This window comes from Diplotaxodon limnothrissa, linkage group LG6 (genome assembly GCF_057381915.1).
Source record: "Diplotaxodon limnothrissa isolate DT_005_m linkage group LG6, D_limnothrissa_male_GT1.1, whole genome shotgun sequence".
NCBI classification, from domain to species: domain Eukaryota; kingdom Metazoa; phylum Chordata; class Actinopteri; order Cichliformes; family Cichlidae; genus Diplotaxodon; species Diplotaxodon limnothrissa.
This window is the reverse complement of record NC_140601.1, coordinates 11,020,512-11,031,170: the sequence shown is the minus strand read 5'-3', so window position 1 is coordinate 11,031,170 and position 10,659 is coordinate 11,020,512. Positions and strand designations below refer to the sequence as shown.

The 10,659-nt window shown below is 41.5% G+C and overlaps 2 protein-coding genes across 3 annotated transcripts; one reads left to right on the top strand and one right to left on the bottom strand.

The window, feature by feature from the left end:
- Positions 1–3,101: 3,101 nt before the first annotated feature.
- Positions 3,102–4,219, top strand: LOC146630145 (G protein-coupled receptor 4). The gene is made up of 2 exons (XM_085356539.1): positions 3,102–3,482; positions 3,689–4,219. The coding sequence occupies exons 1-2, from the start codon at positions 3,102–3,104 to the stop codon at positions 4,217–4,219; spliced, it is 912 nt and encodes a 303-aa protein (XP_085212665.1).
- Positions 4,220–6,277: 2,058 nt separating this feature from the next.
- LOC146630144 (uncharacterized) lies at positions 6,278–8,162 on the bottom strand. Of its 2 annotated transcripts, none has more exons than XM_085355619.1 (3): positions 7,985–8,162; positions 7,223–7,487; positions 6,278–7,066 (listed from the first exon to the last, which is right to left on the bottom strand). In XM_085355619.1, the coding sequence occupies exons 1-3, from the start codon at positions 8,080–8,082 to the stop codon at positions 6,395–6,397; spliced, it is 1,035 nt and encodes a 344-aa protein (XP_085211745.1). In that variant the 5' UTR covers positions 8,083–8,162; the 3' UTR covers positions 6,278–6,394. The 2 variants fall into 2 exon arrangements, with proteins under 2 accessions (XP_085211745.1, XP_085211744.1); XM_085355618.1 differs by having other exon boundaries at positions 7,929–8,013.
- Positions 8,163–10,659: the final 2,497 nt, after the last annotated feature.

The window sequence follows — 10,659 nt, the reverse complement described above, 5'->3', positions numbered from 1 at the left end:
GCTGATTTTGGGCAGCTGCTTCGTCCGGATGAGAAAAGTCAGAGGCTGAACAAAGCTGCTCATGGAGAGAATCCAGTAGGCCACACAGGTGACAACTGAATAGGGCTTGAAAGAAGTGGGACCAAGCTGCCTCAGCAGGTATTCTCCAATGGGGGGGAGGTAGTGGACGTTGATTATGACCAGCGCAGACAGCACTATTTTGAATGCTCGCTTTTTAACTGGGTGGACCTCTTTTCTGCTGGGCCCTGACTGGCGGAGAGACTTTAGAATCAGGGTGCTGCAGGTTGTTACGACCACAGTGGAAAAGCTTATGATTGCTAGTATCACATTCCACTTATACCCTGCAGAGACTTTGACCAGAAGGCAGCAAGCAGCAGTGATGGCACTCCCCATCAAGCATAACGACAGCCGCAGTTTGGGATCCTTGAGCCGCAGAAAGAACAGAGGATGGCAGACTGCTACGTAGCTGTCCAAACTCAAAAAGCAAAGAAAAAGCGGTCCCCCTCCCTGGTTTAAACCCCACGCCAGGAAGCTAGTGGCCTCCATTGACTGATTAAACCAAAGATTAATGCATTCACCCACGACTGTGATACAGAACAGCATATCGATTACTGCCAGGTTCAGTGTGAAGATCTCTGAGGTAGAGCAAATACCAGGTTTGCGCAACAGGAGGTAAATGACCCAAGCATTAGTTGGTAGTCCTAGTGGTGGCACAGTCACTACTGTGGGCAAGAAGTACCACAAAAATATTTCAGTCGCTGCCGTGGAGTTTCCCATGTGTCTGCGTTGAGCTCTGTCAAAAACAGAAGATATTTTACAAATTGAAATTTCAACGAAATACTAAAAATAACTAAAACACAACACTGATACATTATTACCTTACAAAGTCTTAACAGCGTGAAATACACTGGGCACTTGCTTCAATTCCAAAAAACAAATCTTTCTACTCTAGACAGATAATTACTTCGACTCATCTAAACAAACACTGCTTCTTTATTTTGCATGTCACATCTTATGCCAGGTGCTGTTTTGCACACTTTGTTTCGTTTAAAGAAATGATGCAAATTCACTCTATCTGTCACGTATTTACCAGCTCTATTGTTATCATAGTTCTGTTTTCAGCTTCTCATTTGTTTAGGTGATGTGGTCTCCTGTGAGCTGAACAACAACACAGTTTGATTTAACCCACCGTTTGCTGAAATCTATTAACAAATAATCCTGATTAATTAGTAGAATCTAGACTTTTAACAGTCTTATACAGAACTGTGCAAAGTGTTGTTTATATTGTGCTATGAAAATGTGATATTGGTGCAGTAATTTATAGATATATGTGCAAAGAACTGCAACAAGCAGTATGTAAGAAAAAAATAGAATTTGTACAATTATAACAACCTTGTCAATATTTGGTATGAATGAACTCACATAAACTAAAACTACTAGTTTTGGACTGTGTGCAAACATTCTTAAAATACCATTTTTCACATGGTGAGGGAAATTTTTCACACTCATAGATAGATAGATCGATCGATCCTTTGTGGCCTCCCAGCCTCCCTATTGGTGTGATCTCTTTTGGTCAATCACTACTGGGAGAGGTAGCAGTGGTCTTGAGTGGATTGTACACTGACTGTCAGACTGTAGATGTTGAGGGCCAGCCTCTTCAGAGACGGTTCTGTTAACCTTATTTTACACTGGCGAGCATCAGTAACTGTCTTTCCGATACTGAACATTCACTTCTATTCACACTAGTGTTTCAACATAACAGTCAGATATGACGTTAGCTTCTCTGTCATTAGGAGTCGAAGGATAATGTGCAAAAAATGTGTCAACTGTACAGTTTGTACAGAGGTTGTCTAATAATTTTATGTTGGTATTACATAAAGGTAAACGATTCGCATATATGTCATATATTAGTCGAATATGTAAACATTAACAAACATATAGGATAATTAGTATAAACGAGTGTTTTTCATGGCTTTGCAGGCTCATATTCCCTAACAGCGTTACCCTTTTTAAACTTCGTACAGGCAGTTCAGTAACACCTTGCATTAGATTTCTCATTGATGCTTACCTTGCATCACCTGTTTACAGTGTACAGTTGCATCAGTGAGATGAATATTTCACTGCAGTTTTACTGTAGGTAAATTACCCATAGGAACAGACCTGGGATCAGCTTGACTTATACACCCTATGAGTCATAAATGAAAACTATGAAAGCACAAACCTAGAGAGGCAGCTTGGTGCAACTATAAGACCAATGCCTTTATAATAATGCAACAGCTGAGAATATGTTATGCAGCTACACAACTTACATATATCATGTTCACAGTACAAAATAAGGTAAGTTGTTCAACAACTACAGACCCCTGATGGCACTGCATCTAGCCTGTATTTCATTTATGTTTTATCTCTGAAGCCCATATAAGTACTTTTTAATGGACACAATAACATTTCAATCTAGCTCAGCCAAAACAGGCTGTATGTACGCTACATATCTGAGTTATCCAATCGCTGAAGCTGTCTCTGCATCACTGGCCAATCACAGCTTGACATGACATGATTTTGAAAAGACGTCGTAGATGTTCGTCCAGATTGGCCAAACACAAAAGTGACGTTAGTCCTTGTAGAGCATGTTTATAAGTGAACTGCTGGTAATTATGGGAACATCCTGCAGTAAGTGGCGAAGACCAGGACCACAAGACAAATCAAAACCTTTTAAGGTAAGATATCTTTGTGTATGTTTCATCTTTAGATTTAGGCCATAAGCAATGACATTGGGCCACTGTGTGGAATCAAATAGCAATAAGTTCCTCCATGGCTCTATTGTTTGGGTGCTAAATGTAAAATTAAAGTGTACAGCAAATGAAAAGTTTCAAGCATCAGAGTTTTTAATCAGGTTATGAAGGGCATTAGAAAGACTAATAGTTCTTGAAACAACACAATTCTCTGGTGCAAAAACATTTTGAAAAAGCAGATCTGTGGAATGGGCATGCCCTTCCATCTATTTTTTTGTTGGCTGCTGGTTTTCAGCCTGTTTTCTTTAAATACTGAACAGTAAAACCTAATTGGTCTTTCTAACAACCTTCCAGCTCCTTTGTTCTGCAATGTCCAACAACACTCTGAACACTGCCTACAATCATTCTGCAAACTCTACCAACCCCAGTGCGGTCCACATTCGTCCGCTATGGTACGAGTTCCCAATATGCGCCGTGGCCCCTTATGGCTACATTTTCTACTATGGAGTCAAGATGTTCAACCTGGCAGTAGGGACTCCGTGTAACATCTTGGTCATCTGGCAGATCATAACCAAGAAAAGCGACGCTTTCACATCTGACACCTTTATCCTCAATCTGGCCATACTGGACGCCTACTTCTGCCTCATGACGCCCGTCGACCTTGTCAATGGGTTATTGCTGAATGACAACGGCATCTGGTACTTTAAGCGATTGGCATATGGAATCAAAGACTTAGCGCCACTCTTTCTGGTGAGTTTTTCATTTGTTGCACTAGTGTATCAGATGTTTTCAAATAGTCTGATGTGCGAAGAAATCAGACCACTGGAGTGTTTTTTGTTTTGTTTTGTTGCTCTCCCAGTTCAATAAAAAGCTAAAGCTATAAAATTATTATTATCAATTTCGTTATTTTTCAAAGCACCATGAAACACAGTCTTTCTTCTTGTCTAACAACCCAGGTGTGTATTTGTCTGGACCGCTACATGGCTGTGGTCCAACCCGTGCTCTTCGCTGGCATCCGTGACAACAAAATCCGAATCGGGATTTCTGTGGTGGTGTGGGGCCTCATATTGGCTTACGCCCTGGTGAAGTGCATCCTGGGACGCATGCCTGTCGATGGTGTCTTCAGTGGCATCATCCTTTTTGCGTTTGCATTGATGATCTTTTGTAACATCTCCATCATCTGGGCCCTTCGGCACTCTGTGACGGGAAAAGAGGTGATGCACCCGGTGAAGAAGAGGGCCTTCAAGATGGTGCTGATTAACCTGGCCATCATCGTGGTCAACTACTTGCCACCCGTGGCGCTCATGCCCTTTGCGTCATACTACACGGCTATGGCGTTTCAATGTCAGATCCGCGTCAGTGTGTACTCCATCATGGATCTGAGCTGCAGCATTGAGCCTCTGCTCTACATCACAAAGATGGAGCGTGTGGAAGGCACATGCTGTGGAAAGAGTGTCTGTGAGAAGCCGCTCGATGTCACCACATAACTGAACCTCTAGTCATAAATCCATCACAAAAGTTTTTCAGAGAAGACCGTGCATGCACTGTTATACTTTTATTTGAAGAATTTTGTCCTGTGTGATCCGGAGAGCCGGTAAGAGAACAACGTCAAAGCTCTTGAGCTGGTGGACAAACCTAGCTTTAGTTGAAATGTAACCTAATTATCTTTTTCACTAGCTGTTATGTGGTTGTAATTCTTACTCCATGCATATGATAATTAGTAAATAGTTGCTAAATAGTTGCAATATCCAGAAGAAATACATAATCGATTTTTAACAAACCACAATTTAGTAATTCCTTGAGTTAAGAGCAACTTTTTGAAAAACTGGAATAAGTTGCCTTATGCAATTAGAGAATGGGCTTTAAAAAATATGAAAAGAAGTGATTTTTAAATTTTAAAGTCACTTAAAAGCCTATTCAGGCAGCTTTTAGCGGCGGTATCATCTGAATTTCAGGAGCGGGACCACTCCTCCTTCACGCCCCCTCTGGCCTGAGGCTATAAAACCCCCCCTTCTCCAATACCTGCTGTTCTCATTTTCATATTGTGATATTTATATGCTCATATTTTCACAATTGTAAAACCTTACTGTGGATGTAAGAGCCAAATTATGTAGATATTTTGCATCCACTTTATTGTGTAATGTTTTATTTGATTGTATTTGATGGTTGGACCCCAGGAAGACTAGCAACCACTGTTGTGGAAGCTAATGGGGTTTACTTATAAACAAATAAACAGCATCCACCACAACCAGTTGTTTCTTATTCACACTTGTAGTTTGTGTTCTCATCTACTTATCCTCTGAAGGTTTATCGTAGTTATTGTTTGGAAACGATTGTGTTCTTTCATAAATCCTCATTTGCATTCAGTAGCAGAAGGCTAGTGTTTCAGGGGTTATATCGGCTAATGGGATAACAATTCAGCTATCCCAGGACTAGCTTATGAGCACCAAGGTAAGTGGAATTAAGAGGACCTACAGGTCTTTTATTATCATCACTTAGATTAGGCTTTGCCTCTAATGGAACTGTTGACATTTTAGTTTTATGTAGTTAAGCTGTCTTTGTGTCAGGAATTTAAATTCAGGCTAAATTCTGCTCCTCACATACAAGGACTTGAATCATCAGGCCCCATGTACGTCATAGTACCATATCCCCCCAATAGAGCACTTCACTCTTAGACTTCGTTCCAAAGGCGATAGAGGCTTCATCTAGCAGGCATCTCTCCAGTGGAACCAACTCCTAGCCTGGATTCAGGAGACACAGCCTCTCTACATTTAAGATCAGACTTTAAAACGTACAGTTAGGGCTGTCTTGTCTCCATCTGCTCTCTACCCTTTCCCCTCACCCCCAGCTGCTCGAAGCTTATGGCTGCCCCTCCCTAAACCTGGTTATACTGGAGGTGTCTTTTCTGATAAAAAGGGAGTTTTTCCTTCCTACAGTTGCCAGGTGCACATAGAAGCGATCGTTAAAGAAGTAAAAGAAGCTGTTGGCTAGTGAGCACACCAGACGAGTAAATAAATTACTTTGAACCATGGAGATTACTCCTTGAAGACTTTAGCTAGCTCTCTGCTTTTTCCCCATTGCAACCAGCAGCAGAAACCCTCCTCATTAACTCTTGAACATCTTTTGGACCATTATAATGACAGCCAGGGGCACTGCCTGTATTACAGAGCACCGATTAAGCACTTTATTAATTAATTTATTAATTAAGTCTTACAACAGAATCACACAGAGGGACCAATTAGTAGATGTGTAATGAGCGAGCACACAGATTATGCAAGCAAACGAACTAAACACATAACAATCGAATTATTCAGGAACATAAATAGCACAGTGTAATGATGCTATGACATAACTGAGCTTTTTGCTCTGTATTTCTGAGGTAAACTGTACATGTTTACTGGTTTTTGGCAGAGTACAAGTGTGCAATGACACTGATGTTTTAATCTTAACATTGTTGGATTTTAAAGAATGTATTTAATACGTGATTTAGAGTAATTTGTAAACTTTAATCAGATATTTGATGTCTGAATCAAATGTTTGTCTTGCAAAAAATGAACAGAGTCACTTAGAAGTACTTAGATAACCAGCTCGGGTGTAGTGATTGTGCAAAGAGAATGGTGATTATTTGGTAAAAACAGTATCAGAGTCAGAATCAAAGAGCATTACATTTGACTGATTTTAGTGTGCATTATCTTCAGACTCTCTAAGCTGGCTTCAGGCCCGTCTTCTGATGTCACATATCCCGGGTAAGTGGGGTAAAACTGGGGAGACGGTGGTTTATCTGGTTTATTTTCACCCGCCAACAATGGCAGCAGGAATAGTGGTATCAGCTTGGCATGAGCGTAGTCGATCTCAAAACCCTCAAAAATAAGCCCCACCCCCCAAGCGCCCAACCCATCCTCCAGGAGCCACGACACCTTCTTGGCGGCCAGCACCAGTCTCTCGTAATCTTCTTTTTCCAGTCTGAATATATCAGAGGTCAAAGGTCGGCGTGGGACTAACACAGTGAATCCAGGAGAGTTGGGGAATGGAGTGAGAAAAGCCACATGACCTTTGTCCTCCCACACGCGCCACTGCTGCTCCTCACCACGAACAATACGTGAGAACAGCGAAGGGTGAGCCGGATCGTCCCCGAGGAAGGTCAGATCAGGGGGGGCATCAGGCAGCGGCAGTTTGGCTCGAATCCTGGTCTGGATTTCAGTCAGGCTGGAGTCACTCCATCGTGGGGCAGTCCTGGAAGTGCAGTATCCCGGGTCATGGGCGTTGTGCTCTTCTTCCCCAGCCAGATGAGGGCGCCACTCTGCGTCCAGACCACACAGGGGGAGGATACGGATCTGTAGTGAAGACACGTGTGTTTGCTAACTTAAATTTACACAGAGGGAGCTGTCTACATGCGTTTACACGTGCTGTTAAAATGCATCAACAGCCTTTCAGATTGCTACTGGTTACACTTTACAGTGAACAGGTCCACCCAGTGTTCAGGCCCTCACCTGAGCAGGTCTATCTCTGTGGGGTCTGCTGACCAGCGCACACCTCCGAACTCCCAGCCTGTCACAAAGCAGCTCTGCCACAGCTCTCGCCCCAAGCAGCCAGGACAAGTACTCTGGCTCCCCCAGGTGGAAAATGCTGCCTCCTTGGGTCCCGGGGGTGCTGCTCTCCAGGATGACAGAGCCCGGGGTCCAGGGCCGAGGGTGAAGGTAGGCTACCAGCCCATCTGACTCCCAGATGACGTGACGCTGAAGAGCGGACGACATGCTGAGGAAAGGGAAGGAGAGAAATATGAATCAGCTCTTAGCTCTTCCCAATAGTCTAAGATGAATTTAGTGAAAACTGCTGTTTCTGACTACGCTACACATCTGACTCAGGCGCACGTGACCTTTGTGAAATTTAGTCACTAAATTAAAACGCATGATTTTAATGGAGTCATCCTTTTAATAGCTTATGTTTAACTCTGTATCAGACAGCTGCATGCCATTTCTAAAATAAATAAACAAACAAAAACCCGCTAAATTATTTCGTTAATGCAAATAAACGTTGTGCCGATAGAAACCTTTGACTCAATTAAACACGTATGAATGTTGTCACTTGTGCTGAGATAAAAACATGTTCCTGGAATAAAACAATAGCTTTCAGAACAGAGTTTGGATTAACAGTCTGCCATTAACATGAATGTTTGCGTAACTTGACTCAACATACCTTCTAATAATAAGCCTTGTGAATAAAGTTGTAGTAAAGAAGGGCATGCGGACAACACCGACCTGCCTTGTTCTTCTTCTCCTCTAAGCTGGTTGTCAAAGTTCATGTAATAAGCACAAACAGCGACGAAAGCAGCGGCAGCACTTAGCCACATCAGTCAGACGTGCCGACGATATGAAACTGGGACACTTGAAACCAACTTTTACACAATAAAGAAAAACACAAGAACTAGAACTCATCCATTTTCAGCTCATGCCTCAAACTTCCGCTCAGCTGACAGGAGCCAGGAGCGGCTTCTTCTTCTTTCACTTCTCTTAGCAGTTTCCAACAAATCGGCACATTACCGCCACCCCCTGGAGACAGTTTGCAACAGCCCGTCTATCTGTGACACCTGCTTCCTGACTCTTTCTGTAGTGCAGAGAGCACTTTTGTATGATGTCATTAAGATCCACATATACATATCTATATTTATCTTTTCTTCTTTGCTTTCTTTCAGCCCCATATTTCTAACAACGTAATATAATCAATGAATAAAGGGGTTAGATTATTATATGAAAAATAAATAAAGCCCTAAAGTGAATAAGCAATGTCCCAGCGCTGAAGTGCTGGACATTCTGTCTGCCATTTGTCCAGTTCAGGGATGATACAGACACTGGCACCTATACTCAATTAGATCAACCAGTTAACCTAAGAGGCATGACTGCAGGAGGAAGCCACACAGACAGCATGCAAACACAGGTGTAAGGACCTTCTTAATATGAGGTGACATCACTAATGACCACACCACTGTGCTATCTGAGAGAAATCAGTATTTCAGTATTATCAGTAATTAATATGTTTATGCGTAATTGAAGTGCATTTTCAGCATTTATTAAATAAAAAGTTGAAAAGTAAAAATGCTTTATCTGAGTTCAGCATCAATGCTAAAAGTGTGACTGAGACAAAAGTGCTTGCAATAGTAAATGTGCAGCTTTGGCGAGAATGCTGCAGATCACACTTTGGGGTTCATTTTTAGCCTGCAGTCTAGCAGTTTCACATCTCTGTCGGCCTCAGAGCTTTAACAGCAGCACTGTGTATTTTAATTAATTTTGTTGGTCAATAATAAAAAAAAAGCATGTATATGTTCTGATGCATCTTGTATGTAAAAATGAACAGAAAACTCTTTGCAGTTTGAGATGATTGAAGAATTCCACAAACATAAATTATACAAGGGAGAAAATGTATGTAAATTGATGTAAAACAAATCAACTGTACTTGAGCTGAGAACATTTGAACTAGGGGTGTGTTTTTATAATCGATTTATCGATTAAAATCGATTCTGGCTTGGGTAACGTAAAATCGATTCATTAAAATCCTGAATCGATTTTTTAATATAAATGTATTTTGCCCAAAATGCCAGAATCTCAGGTTAAACCTCACAAAATTTCAACAACCACCAAACAGCTAAGAGAGTAAATGAGAGCAGGAACACGGATTCTGCACAAAGACAAAACCCGCGGATCAGAATCAGTTAGATGTCGCCTTTCTCACAGTCGGGGCTGAAAGCCGACAGCTCGCTGATTCTGATCTGTTGTCGCTTTGTGTTCCCTTTATGCGCGGATTCTAAAGCTGTTAGTTTGATGTCTCTCCAAACAATATTGACCGAACCAGCAGCAAAAGAAGATCCAAACTACGCTTCACATAAACATCGTCATGTATTCACTCTTACTTTTACTGTTTTGCTTCCACCACGATGCACAGCTCTCTCTCTCTCTCTCAACAGCAGTTTCCCGTCTAAAAATCCGTTTTCTTCATTATTCGCTTGCTTGTTACACACAAGTCTACCGTTGTTTACAGCGTTTTATATACTTCCGAAAAGAAAACCTAATTTCTGCCGTTCAATACTGAACAAATTTAAACTTTTTAAAATTATGCAAAATGCAAAACGCTTAGCTGTGTCTCTAATAAAACCGCTGTAACTTCAGAGGTAACGTTCATGTGTTGATTAATGGTTTTCTTTCGTTTTTGATGTACTGCAGAATATTTTTATAAAATCCCAGGCCAGGAAAATCGCCTTCATGTTTTTCTGTGTTTTACCTTCAGCTACTTTGACACAAAGGCCTCTGCTGTGATGCTCACACCTTTGATAAAGTCTTGCGTGTGTCAGCTTCCTTTTTATAGATACAAAAATATGTAAATGTACTGATCTGAATTATAATATTTCTGGCTGTCAAAATTTTTATTAATACGTTATGTTTTCCAGGCCCTCCTCTGACTTATCCTTTTATTTTCTCCTAGGAGCTGTTACGTCTCTGACTTAAGGTCCTGTGACCTGTGCTCGCCTGATGATTGTTGGTTTTCAACACAGACAGCAGAGGGCGCCAATGAAGCGCAGACAAATGTGAGTGCCTGATACACAAACACCATCACATTTAAACTGCTTATAAACAGCACAAACTGTCTGCTATGGAAACACCTCTTTATCAGATCACACATCACAAGTGTGTTGACTTTCATTTCTGGCTTACTGCCAGCAGTGTCAACTTGCTTCCTCTTTCCGAGGAATGTCAGCAGACCAAAACCCACAGAGCACTTCTCGAAATACTTTCAGATGACTCATCCCACACTTACTATATACATACATGCCTTTACCAGCAACGAGAGGGTGGGTAGCGCTGTAGTCTCTGTGCGTGTATATATGTGTCATCGTGGTAAAAAGTATTACAACTAAAACATGGCCACGTGCTTCTTT